We start from the raw sequence: 20,926 nt of genomic DNA, 5'->3' as shown, positions 1-20,926 counted from the left end.
TTACTGCGTGGATTCAGGTCCCTATTCTGCCATTTACGGCCACATCCCCTTATGCAGGTCATTTAAACTCCCTGTGCCTCAGTTTCTTGAGTACTAAAAAGGGGATTAGTAGTTCTTGGTTGATGATGAAATTGCCGATATTCAGCTATTTGGGGGATGCACAAATGGCAGTTTCCTGTGGTTCAGCCTCCTAGGGGTGTGGTGAGGACCAGAGGCATTAGCAGGCCTAAAGCCCTTACCAAGTTTGTTTAATGTAATGAGGCAGACCTGGGTCTCTTGAAGAGTCAGTCATTTTGGACAGGAGCATTTTTGGAAGTGTTTGGCTGGCCTGGGTGGTGTGCTGCTGCCCATTTCACAAAAGGATCATTTCCCCTGGGGATGGGGGTGGGAAAGTCTTATCCCTTAGGGTGGTAGAAAGGGTCAGGTGGGACAAGCACATGGCTGCCCTCACCCAGTTAACCTCTGACCCAGACTGTCCCATGATGTAGCTCTCTGGTGCCCCCTGCTGTCTGTGAGTGGGAAAAGGCTTGCCCTGCACTGACTGCTGCCCCCTTGTGGTGTTCCTGAGAAGCTTCTCCCCTGACTGGATTATGCAGGTAGCCCGCGCAGAGAGGGAGAGCACACTGGCAGTCAGGAAGAGATCAGTCTTTCCACCACTACTTACTGAGCACTTGGGTGCAAAGCCTTGACTCGGGTCCTTTGAGGGCTCCAGTAATATTTGAGACACCGTGATCTATTCTAGAGAAAGCTTGTAGGGTCATTAGGGAGTTGACCTGAAAGCCAGAGAGAGAAAAGTGGAAGTTCCTGGCAGTGTGGGACCAGCAGCCAGTGAGTGAGGGTGACACTAAGCTCCTGGCCTGCAGAGGGCTGGCATGGTGAGGAAAGCATGAGGGAGTGGGTGAGGCTAGAGCTGGGTTTAACTGTGGAGAGGGAGGGGCAAGGAGGGCCCTCTAGGCAAAGGCAGGTGGGACCATGTGGGGAGGACAGGGGCCACCAGATAAGCGGTCTGCAAGGATCCAGGGTCCAGGCAAGGGGTGGGTGGGAGGTATAGATGGAAGCGGAACCTTGAACAGGCTTTCAGGTTTTTAGCTCATGTTGCCCACAGGATATTGGCAAAGGTGGATTTTTGGTGTTTGTTTTTAAGCAAGGGAGTGTGGGGCTTGCTTGCTCATGGGGCTTATCAGATTAGTTTGGAAGAAACTGAGGTAGAAAATCCAGAGAGGAAGTGAGAAGATACAAAATACTTCCTTAGTGTGTCCAAAGTTTCAGCCTCTTTACTAGAAAACCGCAGTTTTATGTTAAATTCTGTAGTGTGGGAGGTTCTGGGAGCAGGAAGTAAGCATTGGCGCTAGTGTTACTAGCAGTGCTAATAATAATAATGATAACTGATGTTTACTGAGTGCCCAGCTCTGTGCTTTATTTCATTCCATCTTCATGTTAACCCCAGGAGACAGATAGAAATGGCCCCTTTTGGGGGTGTGAAAACTGAGGTACTCATGTATTTCGTTAAGGGCCTAGGTCATTACAGCAGGTTACAGAGGTAGGACTCAAGTGTCTGAGTTCTGAGTGATCTCAGTGAGTCACAACTGTGACTCTGATGCTTGGATTTCAGCTACCCAGGGCTGGGGTGCCTTGAAGAAGGGAGGAGGGTACCACTTACCAACCTGCTCTTTGTCCCGTAGACAGCGCTGAAGTCACCCCGCCTGTCCTCTCCGTGATGGGGGAGGCCACCCCTGTGAGCATTGAGCCGTAAGTGCAGCCTGACTGGGGCCCATGGTGTGTGGGTGGCCAGGTGAGCTTGGGGAATGAGAGGAGAGTCTTGTGAGGCCTCTGCACTTCTGCAGTTGGTCCTGGGCTCTGCTGTCCTTATGCTACTTCTACATAGAGGTTGTGGGGAACGATAAGGAGCAGCTCTGCTTGAATTTGTCTCCAAGGAGAGCTGGATGGGGTCCAAGAGACTCTGTCCCGATCTGCCCACATAGAGCAGCTTCTCCCCTTGCCAGCCTTTGAGTCTTGCCTTTCTGGTCATGCCAGTGCCAGGCTGTTGTCACAGTCTCCCAGAAGCCATTCCCTGCACCTGGCTTCTGCTGGTTGCCCCTCTTAGTCCCATCCTCTGGGAATAAGTCAGGGTAACTGTCCCTGTGAAGTGAGGCCTCACTCCCTGCCCTTCTACTGTGCTACAGACGCATCAACGTGGGCACCCGGTTCCAAGCAGAAATCCCATTGATGAGGGATCGTGCCCTGGCAGCTGCAGACCCCCACAAAGCTGACCTGGTGTGGCAGCCATGGGAGAACCTAGAGAGCAGCCGGGAGAAGCAGAGGCAAGGTAAATGGGCACCCGCGAGTGAGCAGGCCAGGTGGGCTGGTGGGCATGTGAGGCAGACAGGCACGGCCATGCCATCCCTGAACGTGATTTCCTCTCCTGTTCGCCATTGCTGCTGTGAATCCAGTGGAAGACCTGCTAACAGCTGCCTGCTCCAGCATCTTCCCTGGTGCCGGCACTAACCAAGAGCTGGCCCTGCACTTTCTGCATGAGTCCCAGGGAGACATCCTGGTAAGAGAGTCGTGTCGGTTTAAGGAAGGTCCCATGGGAAGGCTGGCATATCTGAGATGGGTAGGAGGGTCTGACCAAGGTGGGGATTGTAGCAGCTTGGCTTGGGGGAACTCGAGTTCTAAACTGTACATTTTGGTATGCAGCATCCTCCTGTCCGTCCCAGTCCCTGATTCTAGGTCAGTGGGGTCCCCTCTGTGAGACAGGACTGTCACTGTGAGGGCCTTCTCTGTTCATGCAGCCTGCCTTGGAGGCTACAATTCTCTTAAGAGTCCCTGGTTCCTTAGCAGCCCTACCTGCCATCTTCTGAGACCTCTTGTCCCTCAGCAGTGAAGGGGCCAAGAGGAAGTGTTCATCCTATTCTGAGGTTTAAGGAGGTCCTCTGCGTTGTGCCTGCGCCTAGGATGTTCAGTCCACCGCTGAGACCGTGGCCAGGGACCTGACTTCCTCTCTTTTCCCTCCAGGAAACTCTGAATAAGCTGCTACTGAAGAAGCCCCTGCGGCCCCACAACCACCCCCTGGCGACTTATCACTACACAGGTTGGCCTGGCTGGGGTGGGGCTGCAGCGTCATGAGTGCTGAGCCACAACGCTGGGTGGAGGTGGGGAGCCAAGAGCCAGTGAAGGAACTGGTGTCGGAACCGGGGCGACTCTTCAAGGGACTTCCTGTGCCCTAGAAGGGAAGGGCTGGAAGAGGTGGGCAGGTGGGAACCTACCTATGCGAAAAAGCTAGGTCAAAAGTACAAGACCAGGAACCCACTTGGATGCCATCCGGGTTGGCTTCAGCTACCCGGAACTTAGCTGGCCCTCAGAGCACATGTCTCATTCTGGACGTTGTACTTAAGAGGCACTTTGGCCAAATCACATAATCTTAGAAGCCGCTATTACTGATCTGCGTTGTTGCTCTTTTTCATCTGCACCATAGAGTACCAAGGGTTTCACCTACATTATTATTTTGTCCTCGTCATACCTGGTGAGGTGGGTCTAGGTGTTAGTTCCTATTTCATAAGCAAGGAGAGGGAGGCCTCAAGGGACAGAGTGTGGAATCGGTTCTGAATGCTATTGAGACCATGTGGGGATGGGCTCACCCTCGAAGCTGGTCGAAATCCCCCCACAGTGCTCACAGGCCTCCCCAACTCACACCCTGGCTCCCTCTTTGCCCCACAGGTTCTGACCAGTGGAGGATGGCTGAAAGGAAGCTGTTCAACAAAGGTATTGCCATCTACAAGAAAGATTTCTTCCTGGTACAGAAGCTGGTAAGTTGGGCTCTGTTTCTGGGGCAGGTGAGGGCCAGGAGCTACATACGTGACTTTGGGGTCCTGCCTGTGAGGCACCTATAGTTGCTGACCAAATCCTCCTAGTAGTCAGATCGTGGTCATCAAGGAGCTTTGGAGACAGCTTTCTAAACATTCCAAGAAGGGGAAAGATCTGGCCTTTTTCCCTTTTTGGTTCTGAGTCCCTTTCTCCTATCTTTGAGTGGTATGATCATGCTCTGGGGTCTCAATCCACACAACTACAGGGCATCCTACTTAAAATATGTGGGAGGATAAGATGGGAATAAGGGCTTTGGGAAGAGGCGAGCCATTCCCCCAAGGTAATACGGGAAAACAGGTCACTCTAGGGTGAGGGGACCTGCCAGCCAGCAAGTGCCTGTGTCACTGGCCTGGGAGACAGACCTCTGCCTCCTTCCTGCCTGAGCCAGGGCTTCCTTTTAGCCACCGGCTGATGAGCCTAGCTCTCTAGATTGTCTTGTCGTCTCCCATATTCTGGGAGAGTATAGTGCTTTGTATCTTTTCCACCTCCACCTCACAAAGGCTGGGCTGTAGGAACACAGTGAGTTGCTTGACCCACCGAGGGAAAAGAGCTGACAATGGGCTGTTTCCTACTGGATCGTAGATTGTTCAGGACTGGCCCTGGGGACTGATTCCTGGCCTGTCCAGGGTACTAACAAATCCCCCCTTGAAGGCTCTGTGAAGAGGACAGTTGTTTGTTGTATTTTAATAACACTGTCCCCCAATTAGGTAATTTCACTAGGAAGTATATCCCTGTGAAATTCACTGAGGTACCCCTAGTGTCTAATGTAAAGAGCAGATCAGTGGTCAAACGAATAAGCCAAGAGAATTGTCAGGAAAAGTGTAGTGGTCTAATCAACAAGTACTCAGACATGAGATGAAGCATGTCTGTTTCCTCCTTACAAAGAGGACCTCAGTGTCCCTGGGCTCCTGTACAGCAGCTGAGCTCCCTGCCTAGCAGGGGCAGAGTAATCTGGGATCCTGTGGAAGAGCAGGGGAGAATAAGAGAACCCCTGGATGAGAAGTAGTCCAGAGCCCAAACCCAGTGGCCAGGAGGATTTATAAAATGGGAAGGCTTAAAATTTCAGAATTGAGAAGTCCCTGAAGCTGCCTCATCCCCTTACATTTACACAACCAAAACTGAAATTAGGAGGGTGGGTGACTTGGGTTAGGGCCACACAGCCATTTGGTGGCAGGTTTAGAAACAAGACTTGGGCCCTCTGCCTCCTCTTCAGGTTTCTCAGGGTTTTCTTACTAGTTTGCCTTGAGTCTTCCCTGAGATAGGACATTGTGACACTTCTCTGCCTTGTCAGCCACTGCTCCCTGGTCAGTCACTACTCCCTGGAGAGGAATGGACCTGTGCCCGGGTTGCTGAAACGCATCTGTGCTGCCAGCTTGGGGCTGGTTTTGGATGTGGTTGATGCCCAGACTTTTCCCTTTAACTTTTTAACTGGAAAAGTTTCAAACTTAATAGAAAAACGGAAAGAACGGTATAATAAACACCTGATGACCCTTCACTGAGATGTACTAATTGTTAGCATTGGCCCTTTTGCTTTTCCCTCTGTCTTCATCTAAACGTACCCACCCACACAAACACAACTGTTTTCCTTTCTCCATTTTAGCTAATCATGAAAAGTTAGCCTGTCTTGTGACTTAACAGACTTCACTGTATATTTCCTAAAATCGATTTATTTTTCAGTAAAACTACAGTATCATAAACAATTTCAAGAAATTTAAAGGGCCGGGGATTTAGCTCAGTGGTTCGGTGGCCTACCTTGCAAGCGCAAGGACCCGAGTTCAATCCCCGGTTCAAAAGAAATTTAAACAGATACAGTGATAGCCCCTAATGTGCCGTTCATGGTCACATCTCCCTAGGGGCTCCAGGGTTGTCCCTTGTATCATTCTTTCTTTCTTTACAGTAGTGCTGAAGCATTGGTTAATTGCATTGCTCAGGGGTTTGTGGCAGAGCAGGCACAGGAGAAATGTTTGCATTTCCTGGGTTCACTTCGTTTAGTTTTTGGCCTGCAGGTGAAGGAAAGGAGAAAGCCTGGATTCTCTTCCAGGTAGGAGAGCCGAACCAACAGACTCTAACCTTAGTTTTGGCTTCAAACCAGATCCAGACCAAGACTGTGGCCCAGTGTGTGGAATTCTACTATACCTACAAGAAACAAGTGAAAATCGGTCGCAATGGGACTCTTACCTTTGGGGATGTAGACATAAGTGATGAGAAGTCAGCCCAAGAAGAGGTTGAAGTGGATATTAAGGTAATTCTTTTTCCTGCCCCAGCTGCCTAGAGCCTGGCAGGGTCTGGGGCCAGGGCTAAGCTCTCCAGGAGTCTGCAGAGGGCAGGCAGAGGAAAAACAGGGTCCCTAAGAGCCCATAAGAGCTGAAGTCCCCAGCCATAGGCCTTTGAGCTTTGCCCTGTAGTAGACAGCTGGGGTCACAGTAATTGTTCCTGATACTGGTGCAAAACATTGGAGAATTTCCCCACAGTATTTGTACCACCAACTGCTGCTGCCTCCTCATAGCAGACCTCTGGCACTGTTTTCCCAAACTTCAGTCATTCTTGCATCACCTTTGTGATTTCTGCTCTATCCGCCTCTTACCATGTGTCACCATTACTATTTTTGTCACGTCCACACACTACTTGTGCTATTATGTAATATTTTCCCTTGTATCAACCCGTTTTTTTACCTAAAAGAGCTCTATATGACAATCATGAATAGAAAGTGAGCATCTTTTCCCACAAATAGAAAGAACTGTAAAAATATATAAGAAAACCAACCACTGTTACCAAATTCTAGTTAGACGCTGTGTTACCTGCCAGGATTCTGAGACTAAAGGTCTCTATTAAAGAAATTATCAGGTCTATAGAAACACAAAGGACATAGTAATAGCAACCTCAGACTTTGTACTTGACCTAACCAGGATTGAAGGAGAATTGAAAGGGCAGTGCGACTTTATTTTACATCCATGTGTCTGTCTGATACCATCTCAGGGTTACAAGTTCACACTTGGTACCATGCTACTCTAAGACAGGGAGTGGTTTGCTCCTCATTTTGCAGATGGAAAGGGAGTGCAGATACAGAAAGTATTACAAAGATGGTTTGGGATTGGAGCTCAAGGCTCCTGCCTGCCTCACCAGACCTCTCTGCCTGAGGATGTGTCCTCCAGGTCCGGAAGGTCAGGTGGCTTGTGGGTGCTGGCGTGTTCTCCCGTTGCCCTGGCTCAGTCTGAAGTGCTCAGTCTCATCATGAGGGCTCCCAGGTCTCAAGACTGTCTTTTGTCCCCAGAGAGAGTAGCCTTGGCTGTGACCTGAACCAGACCAGCTGGACAAGAAGGGGTTCGTGAACCCTGGCTGGGTCAGAATTATTGCAGTGTGATTGAGCTTGTTCTTATCCCCCATAGACTTCCCAGAAGTTCCCAAGGGTGCCTCTTCCCAGAAGAGAGTCCCCAAGTGAAGAGAGGCTGGAGCCTAAGAGTGAGGAAAAGGAACCCAGGAAGGAGGGGGAGGAAGAGGTGCCAGAAATCCAGGAGAAGGGGGAGCAGGAAGAGGGGCGAGAACGCAGCCGGCGGGCAGCTGCTGTCAAAGCCACGCAGACACTCCAGGCCAATGAGGCGGTAAGTGTGACTCCACCTCCACCAGGAAGGGAGGGCAGAGCAGGAACACGGCGGCCATCCTCATTATCGCAATAGCAGAAAGTGCACCAAGTACTTGATGCTGTTAACTTGTTTAATCATCATGACTCTATGTGGTAGGGGCTATTATTAATCACATTTTACAGATGAGGAAATTGAGACTTAAGATAACACAGCTAGTAGGCAGCTTGATGCCAGCCTACTATTTATTTTTGCACTGTGCAGCTTCTGGTTCTGAGATTTGGAGGAAAAGGGCTTTGTATGCGGGAGACGGGAAGCGTTGGTGAGCCATAGTCCAACCCTCAGTCAACCCCATGAGGGCTGTCTGCTGTCTGACAATATCAGAAATGGAGCTAAGACCATGGCAGTAACAATAATGTCTCCTCACCCATGTTCTCTGCAAAGTGCTTTAATTTCCATGATCTCAGCGTCTCAGAGTAACCCCAGAATGTGTTGACCTCCACTTTGCAGATGGGACAGTTGGGTTTAGAGATGCAGAGTGACTTGCCAGAGGTCACACCCCAGGTCCTTGGATTCCTGCTGCAGTGCTCTGTCTACCACATAACAGGCCAAGATTTCTGGCCAAAGATGCCCTTGGCCTGAAGAGCTCTCCCAGGAAAGGGGAGAGTGAGGGTTTTGTACGTTTATACTTGCAGGATGTTATAAACTGAAGACAGCTCTCTTCCAAACTTGGCAGTCTGCACTGAAGCACTGTGCTCTGTGTCTACACTTTGTTGAGTTCTGCAGACTCTGTGAACACTTTCCTATAAGGCTTGATCCGGGACACTTTGTCATGGCCATCTGGGGCTCCCATCAGGGGCCCAGCGTGGGACCTCCTCCGGGGCTGTATCACCTGTCCTCTCTGCTCCCTGACGCCTGCTCTTCCCCTCTGTTCTTCCCCTCTGTCCAGCGTTTGCCATGCTCTGTGTTCTCAGCAAGTGACCTGCACGTCTGCACCTGTCCTTTTCACTAGACCCAGAGTTCTCTGAGGAGAGGGGTCTTGTCAATTTCTGTGTCCCCAGCACTTGTCATATCACAGGATATGATTTTTTTTAATGACTTAAGAGCCAGTGACTTTGTAAAGAATAGAGCTAGAGTGGACCCAAGATTAAGTGGGAGTCTGAGGTGACACGGATGGCCCTGTTACTCAAAGGACAAGAGGATGCTAGGTGACTGTGGCAGGAGTGTGTCACCTTTAAGGGCCCGGTATTCCCTGAGAATCCAGAATTCTGGATCTGTATTTCCCCGAAGCACTCAACTGTCCTTGTTGATTTTTCTCTAGGCCAATGACATCCTCATCTTGCGGAGCCATGAATCCAATGCCCCTGAGTCTGAGTCAGCAGGTGGCCAGGCCTCAGAGAAGCCACGGGAGGGGCCAGGGAAGTCACGAAGGGCACTGCCTTTCTCAGAGAAGAAGAAAAAAACAGAGGCATTTAATAAGACCCAGAACCAGGAGAACACTTTCCCTTGTAAAAAATGTGGCAGGTAAGATGGCCAGCACTGGCCCTGCCCTGAGGTGGGAAGGGGTGTTCCTGGGAGCGCTTAAATTGTCTTTTGATTGGCTCAGTGGGTTGCCGGGGCATTGATGTCATCAGGACAGCTTTAGACAAGGGCCTGCAGGTGGGAATGGGGGAGTTGGGGAGACGAGGGGGTTGGGGAAGCTGCAAGTCAGGAAAGCCAGGCATACCTGCCCCCCACCCCCCGGAGACACGTACCCACCCAGGGGTGCTGGGGCTGGCCAGCCTCTTACCTGTTCGCCTCCTGTCCTGCTGCAGGGTGTTCTACAAGGTGAAGAGCCGCAGCGCCCACATGAAGAGTCACGCAGAGCAGGAGAAGAAGGCTGCAGCCCTGCGGCAGAAGGAGAAGGAGGCCAAGGAGGCTGCTGCCGCTGCCCTGCACTCCCAGGAAGAGAGCGCTGGCGAGAAGGGCTGAGTTTGGCGAGGAGCCTCAAGAGCAGAGCGAGCCCAGAGGGCCATGTGGACATTTCTCAGCAAAACAATTTAGACAGTGAAATAAATGGCTTTTTTACTTATAAAGGCCCCAGAAACAGTGTTAAGGGCTGCAGGATCCAGTTCTCTTTGCCTTTGGGCCTCCTGTTTTCCTGGAACTGTGAGCATGCTGGTTGGGCCCCTGGGGAGCTGTGGGGAGCTGCCCCTCTCTGATCTGGCTTCATCTGCACGGAGCAGCCTCCTCCCTCCTCTGTGCCCCTTCCTTCTCTGATCTCCAGGAAGCTGCGTTGGCCAGCCAAGCACAAGCTTGCCCCGCTGCAGCATTATTCCCCCTACCCCGGAGGACCTGAAAGGCTGCAATAGGCCTTGCCCCAAACCCCAAGAAAGGGACTCCCTTGGAGGGTGCGTGCTGCCCTGACACCAGTGCTGTCCTTGCCGGCAGTGTCCAGGCCTGAGCTGCTCTAGTGACCTTCTCTTCAGGCCACTGCCTCACTTCACAGGAAGTAACGCCCGGGATAGCTACTGGTCTGCGAAGTTTTTTCCAGTGTTTGGGGAAGGGGCCACTGTGCTGTCCATGCTCTTGGCCTACTTCCGGGGAGGAACTGTACGGAATCTGAAAGCTGGAAGCCACAGAGCTGGGCAGGAGGAAGCTTTTGACAAGGCCCACCTGTTTCCCACCCACCTTTTTGCCAAATACTTTTGGGCCCTGGAGGCTGTTCAGTGAGCATAGCCTCAAGCAGGTCCTCCAGCTGGTGCCAGCTCCCTGCTTGCCTCTGTCCTGCCCTCAGCAGCTGCTACTTAACCCCATGCACCTCCCACTCTCTTTGATGCTTGAAGCTCAGCCCCCCCCCAGTCCCCAGTGCTAGAGATTTCTGGGTCCTTCCCTGGGAGAAGAGGTCTCCTAACTAGATGGGACGGGGCCTCCATTCTTTGACTCGTGTCATTTGGGAGAGCTATTTATTTATTCTTAATATTTAATTTTCAACATCCTCTCAGGGACCAGGGACCTCCTGCTTTCCAGAGGCCCAAGTGCATTTATCCCAAAACGAGGCACCTTCTTGACACCCCCAATTTCCCAGGCCCTAGGGTCCCTCCCCTTGTTGCTCTGGAATTCTTGCTAACAGGGCAATGACAGCAGGCTGGGAATGTTGAGAATGTCCCCAAAGCCACACACAGACTAGCAGGAATGAGGGAGATCAAAGGCAGTTTCTGTTGCTCTCCTTTGGTACTTAGAAATTCCCCGAGGGAGTTGGCAGGAGGCTGGAATTTTAGTTCTGTTTACCGTGCCTGCATTCTGGTTTGCAGAAGCCATGTTTGGCATAGGATCACTGAAGTAAAGTGGCTAGAAGTTTCTGAAAGCCCCTTCGCTTGCCAGTCTCATGGGGAACCTGAGTCATTTTTCTGATCTCATTACTCAACTTCAGTTGTGCAAAAGAAATTCTAAGTGAGTGTGTGCATGACAGGCCAACATGTTAGGAACCCAGGGTTCATTCTGCTGCTACCTAGGAGATGCCCTAAAAACATCCTGTCAATAACTGGGAATGGAGAGGGAATTTTGCTTTTAAACTATGCACTATGAGATATTTTTACATTTGTTTATGCATTAATAAGGATTCTATAAGACCCCAGTTATAAAGGTAACAAATCCCCCACCCCAGACTCGTAGACAGCTACTCAGATCTCCAGCTTCCCCATTAGGGCTTCTACAAATCCCAAGACTGCAAAAATCAGTGGACTCTCTAAAAGGAGGGCATCAAATTCAGGCTCTTCTCAATCGCTTGTATCATATGAGTGCCTTTGCAGCTGAGCCCCAAAGTGCTACTTATGCTCCCAAGGTTTTTCTGTTTAAACAGTATTGGTTTCCCCTTTACGGACATGTGTTAACAGAAACTCCTTCAGTCACATGAGACTCTTCTGTTCAGTGGTAACATCTAGTACTTGGAAAAAAAAATTTTTTTCCCCCAGTAAGAAAGTGAGTCTGTTCTTCTAAGCTCGCAGAGACCAGACCAGGCAAATGTAGCCAAGGAACGCCAAGATGGCACCTCTTGGAATGAGCTGTATCAGACACTGCATTGTAGGCGAGCCCATGTTCCAGAATGCATTTGTATCTAGAATGAAATGTGAAAAACAAAACTGTGTATAGGACAGATGCAAGTGCGGCAAGTGATCACTCGGTAAAGTTGAATGCAGCCCAGAAGCTGGCACAGGTATATCCTTAATGGTGCTTTCTCCCTATGAATATATTAGGCTTGTCTTTTGTTTTCCTCTCCTGTTTAGAGCTCTTTGCTTTAACAAGTTAAACTACAAATAGCTCCAGCTTTATAATGTCCTCCCCACACCATCGTACCACGTCAGTCTCCCAGCTTCCATTTGCATTCAGTTAGAAGTTACGAAACTGACCCTAGTGCCTGGTATCTGCCATTTCTGAGGCCTCTTGGCCACCAGAGGAGACAGTGCCATTAATACTGTCCTCCATGCCTTTAGTAGCCCCCCTCATGGCTAAGGTGCACCCCTGCCCACCTGATGCCCCAGCATCCCCCTTGGGACAGAGGTCTTGTGCTGCTTATGTCTAAAGGGACTTCCTGTATTAACTGCCTCACTGAACTAACCTCTCTTCTCATGTGCCCAAATTTAAGATGAAGGAGGAATGCAACATACATTCAAGCCTCAGCTGTCTAAATGTTTTCACTGGGGTTCACTTTTCTGGGATGTTATTTATTATCAGACTGGCAAGCCAAACCCCTTAGGTTTACAGGAAGTATGCATATTTTTATAATACAGTTGTGTCTGCTCCACATTTGGTTGTGTTAATATTTGCCTCTGATTAATAATTTGCAGGTGTGTTTCACCTTTTCCTTCTTTGTCTCAAAGCTGAAGGCCTTGCTGGAGGGGACAGAGCACAGAAACAGCCTTGACAGTTTGTAATTATTGTACAGGTATTTTAATAGCATATAAATAAGTATATTCCTTTTATTTTGAAACAAAAATCAGACACTGCCTTTTGTGTGTTTGCTGCCTGTGGCACCCCTTTTTTTTAAAAAGACTGTTACATATTAAAATAGTGTACATATATAAATATATATAAATATTACCTCTTTTGCTGTACAGTTGTGATAGACCAGACGGAAGATTTTATTTTTTGTGTGCTTTTTATAAAAAAAATTAATACACTAAAGAATCTTGCTGATGTGATTGTAATGTATCTATGTAACTTATTTACTTTTGAATGTTCTGTATCTTTAAACCTTTTATTAAATAAGGTTTTAAAACCTCAGAGTTGAATGCTGTCTGTTGGGGGCGTTCACCACCTGGGAGTGACATAAGTAGGCCTTGTTTCAAAGGGATGTTATATGACATTTTTGAGCCATAAAGATTGTGTTTTACCAATTGTCATTAAGGCCAGAACAGGGGAAGTAACAGCTTGCTTGGCTACAAAGATGACTGAGTAGACACAGACCTTGTAATTTACCAGTCCAATTATTTAAATACAGAATGACCAAAATGCACATTTTCCCATTAATTTTTGTAAGATAACAGGAGATATAAAAACGACACTGGGAGGCGGGGGTTGAGACAAGGTCTCCTTATGTAGCTCAAGTTGGCCTTGAACTATGTTGTTTGGGCTGGCCTCAAACTGGCTGTGATCCTCCTGCCTCAGCCTCCGCAGTTCTGGGATTACAGGTGTGCACCACCATGCCCTGCTAAAAATTACAGTTTTACCATATTCAATACCAGAATCGACGGGTTGAAATGACACTTGCCTAAGTGACACTAGGGATGGTACGTATATGTGCTGCCCCAGGGACACTCGGTAAACTGTTAAGTGGTTAACAAACTTCTAAAAGTCTCACACACATGGGATGCATATGCCTATGTTTCAATTTTATTGGGATGAAATATAGAGGGTGCAGAGCGTGGACAGGTGGTACAGGGGAGAATTAGGGTGCTGACCAGTATTTTCATATGCAGCATAGACCTAGGTGTATGAGCAACCTGAGAAAACATGTCCAACGTGATGCTTTATTTTGTGTGTGTGGGGGGGATTTAAGACAGGGTCTCACTATGTAGTTGAGACTGACCTGGAACTCACTATGTAGTCCAGGCTGGTCTCGAACTCACAGTGATCCTCCTGCCTCAGCCTCCCGAGTGCTGGAATTACAGGCGAGTGCCACCACATCCGGCGATACAGGCATCTTAAGTATTTTAAATCCACTGTAGAATTAGATTATCTTTAAACCTAGTGCTTAGTTTTTGTTTACTGTAAAAAAAAAATCTGGAAAATATAAAAAAGGAAATGCACCTTCAGAGTATCCAGTGCCACAGCCCTTGCTGGCACCATGGCAACCTCTCCACCCTCCAGCCACAGGAGCGCCCAGGTTGCCCGTCTTCCGGAAGGCCGTTGCCATGGCCACGCAGGCGCGTGCTCCGCTGAGGGGCCGCACAGAAGGTGCGTGCAGGGGGCAGGCGAGCCGGCTCCGCCCTCCTCTGCGGCAGTCCCGCCTCGGCAGGTTGCCCTGAAGAAGCCTCAGAAGCAAGGCAGCACCAGAGCAACTGCGGTCTGCGCGTCCGGCCTCGCTTCTCGTCCCTCCCGGTCCTCTGCTAACTCCATTCCCCGTCGTCGCCGCCCAGAGGGGTCCTGTAGACCGAGAAGAAGCTGCTGTCCGATCGCCGGGACCTCTGGACAGCCTCGCCCTCCGACCGCCAACTTCCGGTCGGCTCGGGAGCTACAGCGCGGGGCCGCCCGGGCTGCGGGAGGCGAGGCCACCCCGGCCCTTCCCGCCCGGAGGCGCCTGCCCCCGCCTCCAGCCCGGGTTTCTGGGTCTGGCCGCGGACCCCGACCCGGGACGCAAGATGGCGACTGCCGCGTGACTGAGCCCTTGAGCACCAGGCGGTGCGGACTGACTTTGGGGACAGGGACGCGGCGAGAGCTGGACTCTGGTGGCCTTTGACAGTTGTGATTGCTTGAAGCTTGCCACGCTTGCCACACCGACCTGGGACACTCATTTTATGCGTGAGCACCGTGGACTGTCGGGGCACTCGATAGTTGGAGGAAATGGCGATGACTCTGTTGGAGGACTGGTGCAGAGGGATGGACGTGAACTCCCAGAGGGCTCTTTTGGTCTGGGGGATCCCAGTGAACTGTGATGAGGCTGAAATTGAAGAGACCCTCCAGACTGGGATGCCCCACGTCCCCTATCGAGTGCTTGGAAGAATGTTCTGGAGAGAAGAGAATGCGAAAGCGGCCTTGCTGGAGCTCACTGGCGCTGTCGAGTACGCTGCGATCCCCCGGGAGATGCCGGGCAAAGGAGGGGTCTGGAAGGTGGTCTTTAAGCCCCCCACTTCCGATGCTGAGTTTTTAGAAAGGTTGCACCTCTTCCTTGCTAGAGAGGGTTGGACTGTGCAAGATGTTGCCCGTGTTCTTGGGTTTCAGAACCCTGCTCCGGCCCCAGGCCCAGAAATGCCAGCGGAGATGCTCAACTACGTTTTGGATAATGTCATACAGCCTCTTGTTGAATCCATATGGTACAAGAAGTTGACGCTGTTCTCAGGGAGGGACATCCCGGGACCTGGGGAGGAGACCTTTGATCCCTGGATGGAGCACACTAATGAGGTCATGGAGGAGTGGCAGGTGCCTGATGCAGAAAAGAGGCGCCGGTTGATGGAGAGTCTGAGAGGCCCTGCTGCTGATGTCATTCGAATCCTGAAGACCAACAACCCAACCATAACCACTGCTGACTGCCTAAAAGCTCTGCAACAGGTGTTTGGGAGCATCGAGAGCTCTAGGGACGCGCAGGTCAGATTTCTGAACACTTACCAGAACCCAGGAGAAAAGTTATCCGCTTATGTCATTCGTCTGGAGCCTTTCCTGCAGAAAGTGGTACAGAAGGGGGCCATTGATAAAGATAACGTGAACCAGGCCCGCCTGGAGCAGGTCATGGCGGGGGCCACCCACAGCGGGGCCATCCGGAGGCAGCTGTGGCTGACAGGGGTTGGGGAAGGGCCGGCCCCTAACCTCTTCCAGTTGTTGTTGCAAATCAGAGAGGGGGAGGCCAAAGAGGAGGAGGAAGAGGCCGAGCCCGCTCTCCTACAGTTAGGCCTGGAGGGGCACTTCTGAGACTGAGGAGAAGGGACGTCACTGCAGACCCAGATCACAGCTGCTTTTACTGTCCCTGTGTGGTCTCGCAGGCGTGTCTCTGAGTAGTAAAGACATCCTTGTTCTGTTTTTTGTTTGTTTTGTGGGGGAAGAGGAACCGGGGAGTCAGGCCTGCATATTTATTAACTTTCGGGAAATTACAAGCAAGCACCAGGAGGGGCTGCAGTACAAATGGAGCACAAAGGCAAAAATGCCAGGGAAAAAAGCTTGGACACGAAGTGTTGGGTGCAAGCTGTCATCGTGGCATCATTGTCAGTGGTGAAAAATGTGAATCTGTGACACTTCCCATCGTGATACTGAAATGTGAATTGCGTCAGGGCCTGACTCACAGGAAGAATTCAGTAAAAATGTGAACTATATTTGTTACTAATGATGTGAATAATTTGTTATTGTAAATTGCCCTGATTTATGTTAAGGGAAAGAAATGTGAAGTTACTAGATGATATTACTCGGCTTTTTAATGCAAATTTCTTATTTCTCATCTTTTATCATCTGGGTCAGTTTAATTGAAAATTTCTGAGACTTCAAAATGAGGCGTTAAAAATTATGCAAGTGTAGGACTGTATAAATCAGTTCTCCACTGTGTTACATACAGATATCAATCAATGGGGAGATTGATATGAACTAGTTCCCCCACTTCAAATCTTTGTCATAGTTGTTCATGCTGATAACTGTGTTCTGAATTTGAAGTTATTAAGTAGATATATACAAAGAAAACAGTTTTAAAATTGTAGTCTTCTCATTTTTCTGACATATATACAAAATTTTAGTGTAATTGTATCCTTTTTTTCTTGTGAAGTCTTCCCTATATCATTAAAAGGAAAAATCTAACCTTGACTATTAAGGAGTTTAACTTGCAGTAGCTTTAATATATATTTAGCTTTTACATGTTTTCTTCAAGACCAATGTTAAAAGGTTAAGTAGCCAGATATTAGTAATATAAAATTACTACAAAATTTTAGAAAATTCTGAAATGAGGTTTCTGGAAAGGAAGTTGTGGTTTTATTTATATATTTATTGTGGTACTGGGGATCAAACCCAAGGGCATTCTACCACTGAGCCGTATCCTCCAAGCGCCCCCTCCCCTTTTCTTAAATTCTAATTTAGAGTCTTGCTGGTTGTCCACGCTGGGCTTGAATTTGTGATCTTGCCTCAGTCTTCCAGGTGTGGAATTAAGGTGTACGTCACCACTTGCAGCTTTTTTCTTTTAAATCACTTTGTGTCTAAAAACTTGTTTCACTGAATAATTCATCACAGCTATGTAAAATTAATATTTGTTTCACAGAAGCCATTATATACCAAGAAAACACAAAAAGGGAAAAACTTTAAAACATTTATCTGTAGAGATTCAGTGACTGTAGTTGTGCGCCCTTGAGAGCCTTAGTAAAATACCAGCTGCATGAATGTTAAGTCTCCTGTGGGGTTTCTCTTTAAGGTTTTGAAATTATAGCTGTCTCATTAACACTCATGCAGTACAGAATATATGAAGGCTAATATTGGTATGTGTTTTTCCAGATTTTTCAATATACTCATGTCTTCACTCCCAATGTCGTATCAGTATCCCTTTCATTTCTCCCCTCACAAATGCACATCACATTCTTGCCTCCCTGTTTCCTCAGTAGACTTGCATATCTTTACTTCCCCCTCAAACACTTAGCATACCTCTGTCCCCTACCCACCAGACGCGTACAAGTCCCTCTTCCATTCCCACCAGCATCAGATATACACACAAACCACCTTCACACTTTTGTCTTCATGCACTTACCTCCCTCTACTCACAAACATACTCCTTCCACTGTACAAGAGCACTGCACCAGCATCCCACCCCACAATATGTGTTCTCTTTCTCACCATATACACAAGCCCTGTTACTGCATGCCAGCAGCCACACTCTGCATCCATATACATACATGTTACATTCCTAAAAACAAATAGGATTTCTTCATTTTTTTTACCCAATATGTTACAGACATCCTTCTATGTCTGTATGTAGAGATACACTTTTTTCCCCTTCCCTGGGATACTGGGGATCAAACCCAGGGCCTCACATGTGTTAGGCAAGTATTTTACCACTGAGCTACTTCCCTAGTCCTAAACCTTTTTATAGCTGCAGCACTGATTGCATCCTAGGAGGAATGGTCTTACAACAGTTGCGTATATCTAGATATGCACATATATACTTAATGCAATACAGACATATGGCATAAAACTTAGGATCCTAGATGCCCATCCTTTGTTCTAAGAAATAACAAACTGAGCTATTTATGATCTGATTAGGGCTTTCTCATTATAGGCTCAGAGGTAAAAATTCTCTGCTTTTTAAGGAAGGCTAGCAGCAATCAAGATATCTTCATAAATACTTGTGGGATAAGAAGTAGAAATTGTATTACAGGCCTAGTCTGTGACCAAAATTACACTTTGGCTGATACCACAGAGTATGGGACTGGCAAAATGTGAAATTTCTTATATTGCTGGATTATTCCTATTTCTCATCTCAAGAGCCTATCAGCTAACATTTACTTTGTGCACCTCTGGAAGTAAGTTGTGGACTAGGAATGTTCAAATGTAGTAGTGACTTGCTGTCCCTAAAAATACTGTCCAGGAGTCACCTAATTTGAAAGGGTAGAAAACTTAATAAGCTTGGGAAAAGATGTTGTCACTGGTAGTAAACTACTGAAAAAAGGTTTAGAAGATGATCCAAGTAGGAAGAGCTTACACGGAAATTATGTCAGCTTGCTTTCACAAGCTCTTGCCTGCATGTTCATTCTCATTCCCGCTCTCCCTCTCCCCAGGCCCTGTTATCCAAAGGCTGAATTTCTGGGAACAGAATTATCATTGGAAGTTCCCATAGTTGCCTCTATTAGCTAAAACTAATGAAGATGTAATTTAAAAGCCTACAAATTCCTTTTCTTATAAAATAACACAATTTATTACTATTTTAAAACAAGTCTCACAAAGTAACATTCAGAAACTCAAAATATTTCTAAATAATTTAACACAATAACTTTAGTTGTAAAGTCATGCTACAAAATTCCTGTGTATAAAAGATTATCACCCAAGTATTAATAGATGTTAAAATGCTCTTCAGAATGGAATTGGTTCTAAAAGCCAAAGGTCTTGGAATGAAGCTCATGATCATAACTGACAATCTCGGAGAAGCAGTTGGAGATATATTTATTCTGGTCTGCGTCCAACTCACCAGTCTTGATAGGCGCGATCACTGTAGGCAACAGCATCTTGGAGGCAGGTACTTCCTACTGGAAGCAAAACGCTTTCAACCAATATAACAGCATCGACTTAATGCAGACAACATCTAAATTTGTTTTTATAATCTAGGTGTGAGGAAGATAACTCACAAAGGGTCTGAGTAGGAGAATTACTCGACACATCCTCCAGAGGGATGATCTGAGATACAGCAGATACAGAAGATGACCCAAATAGGGAAAGCAGGAAATCCTGACTTTGCTGTTGTCAAGAGAGAGCAATTCCTCATGCTGGTTTAGAATGAGCAAGGGTGATTTTTGATTCTCTAACATCTATGTTTAGGCTAGGTATTTATCCATCTTGTTTTTGGAAGTCCAGTTCAGAATTGTACAAATTTACTTAAAAATAGTTTACTTTCCCCCAACCCTTTATTAAATTTGCTAGATCATAATTTGGTTGGCTGGTTCCCCTGTAACCTTCCCAATATTGGAAATAACCTAGACTCCATTTATGACTCCTCTTAAGTGTTGAGTGTCAAATTTATCTTAGGTCAGAAGAAGATAAGACAGTCTAGTTTTTCCTTTCCGTTTTCTTCCTTTGAAGTCATTGATTAATAAAAAGCAAGACTAAATATATAGATATGGTATTTCTAAAAGCTCAGTGATTTTTAAAATGTAACTCTTAATTGCTTAAGTTTCACCTATTTTATAGTTTTACAAAAGGAAAACAGTACGACATGCTAGAGTAAAGAGAAGGGAATACAGTCAAGTTAGCTGTGTCAGAAGCACCAACTCTGCTACACTGAATCTTGTTTCATTATTTATGAACACACTAAAAGGCCCAAATAAAGAAAAAGAATGCCAAAAGAATGAATTTCTGGTAAAGGATAATTTGCAGTTTATCAGTTTTCTCCCTTTACCAATGCTCACACTGTATAAGGTCGTAGTAAACCAAAGATCCGACTGCACTCCGAGAGACACTAGTGAAAGATGCTTTGATACTTCCCATAGCTTTCTAAAGTGAATGACTAAATTCAGCCTTTCTGGTCTGGCCCTATGCACTTCCATTTAGCCCTTAGAAAAACCAAGGTGGAAGATTCTAACTCTATACATCACCAATTCTGAGAATAAGTCAACAGTCACAATTCAGTTTCCATTCCTCCTTATTCTATTTTCAACTCACTGGCAAAAAGTATCAAAAGAAGCACCTTTTCAAGTAGAAAATTCTACTCAGGAACCACCACTTAAGTGCTTTAGACCGTCCTCATGCATGGAATGGGTTCAGTAAGCATACCAAGTTATTGACCAGTTATAATGATCAGAGATCATGCTGATAATACTCAAAATCAATGTCTACATCAGCTAACTTCTATGCATTACACAATATTTTCCACACTAAATGACTGTCACAATCTGCAAAACTTTGTATATTAGGTAATGAATGATGATGATCTATTTTCTAAAGTACACTCAAAGTATTAAATTTTAGTGACAAAGGAAAATCTACCATAAAGTTAAATTCTATTGATAGTAACAGAGAGGTAGGTTAATAAACATTGTCCTAAGATAAGGAAGGATGGTAAGAAATAAAATTTGAGGTCCTGCTTAAAAAAAAAAGTTTAACCTTCTAGCCCTGAGTTTCTAATACTATGTGAAACTTACAAAAATTAATTTCTAATTAGAAAATTAGTTTTGTAATTTAAAAAATTACAGAAAAAAGGGCCAGGGATTTAGTTCAGTGGCACTATATTTGCCTCACAAGCATAAGGACCTGAGTTCAATCCCTGGTACCAGAAAAAAAAAAAATTACAAAAAAGGGAAATACCTCTGACCATTTCCTTCCATCCATGATTATAAATGCATCACTTACTTTCCCACAGCTCCACTGGCACACGGCTATGCAGTGAAAATATACAGACCCTGAGGCAAAAAAGCACCTGGGGAGGATTTGTTCCCACTCTTTCCCTCAGGGTTAAGATGGCAATGTCTAGAGAAAACCTTTTGTTGTTATAACTGAGGAGACAGAGCTACTGGCATCTACTGCCAGAGGACAGAGATGCTGTTAAACATCTACACAGCACAGTTTCCCAAAACAATTAATCATCTAGCCCAATATGTAAGTAAATAGTGCCAATGTTG

The 20,926-nt window shown here is 47.0% G+C and overlaps 2 protein-coding genes across 3 annotated transcripts in view; both read left to right on the top strand.

Moving 5' to 3' along the window:
• Mideas (mitotic deacetylase associated SANT domain protein) overlaps positions 1 to 11,394 on the top strand; it is a 38,091-nt gene extending 26,697 nt beyond the window's left edge. Inside the window, exons 5-13 of one of the 2 annotated variants that reach the window (XM_010645455.3) lie at positions 1,683 to 1,749; positions 2,184 to 2,326; positions 2,451 to 2,554; positions 3,016 to 3,091; positions 3,718 to 3,806; positions 5,957 to 6,106; positions 7,251 to 7,463; positions 8,764 to 8,966; positions 9,257 to 11,394. In XM_010645455.3, the coding sequence (XP_010643757.1) occupies positions 1,683 to 1,749; positions 2,184 to 2,326; positions 2,451 to 2,554; positions 3,016 to 3,091; positions 3,718 to 3,806; positions 5,957 to 6,106; positions 7,251 to 7,463; positions 8,764 to 8,966; positions 9,257 to 9,413 (1,202 nt within the window). In that variant the 3' untranslated portion in view covers positions 9,414 to 11,394. The remainder of the gene's footprint in view (positions 1 to 1,682; positions 1,750 to 2,183; positions 2,327 to 2,450; positions 2,555 to 3,015; positions 3,092 to 3,717; positions 3,807 to 5,956; positions 6,107 to 7,250; positions 7,464 to 8,763; positions 8,967 to 9,256) is intronic. The other variant, XM_010645457.3, reaches the window with a different exon arrangement.
• A 2,416-nt stretch (positions 11,395 to 13,810) lies between these two features.
• Pnma1 (PNMA family member 1) lies at positions 13,811 to 16,347 on the top strand. Its single transcript, XM_010645454.3, has one exon. It carries the CDS (start codon positions 14,484 to 14,486, stop codon positions 15,543 to 15,545), a length of 1,062 nt encoding a protein of 353 aa, XP_010643756.1. The 5' UTR covers positions 13,811 to 14,483; the 3' UTR covers positions 15,546 to 16,347.
• Positions 16,348 to 20,926: the final 4,579 nt, after the last annotated feature.

The sequence above is a fragment of the Fukomys damarensis genome, unplaced genomic scaffold (genome assembly GCF_012274545.1).
Source record: "Fukomys damarensis isolate Sample0158 unplaced genomic scaffold, DMR_v1.0_HiC HiC_scaffold_21, whole genome shotgun sequence".
Classification (NCBI taxonomy): Eukaryota; Metazoa; Chordata; class Mammalia; order Rodentia; family Bathyergidae; genus Fukomys; species Fukomys damarensis.
Note: the sequence above shows the minus strand (reverse complement) of the source record. Positions and strands in the feature narration are given on the sequence as shown.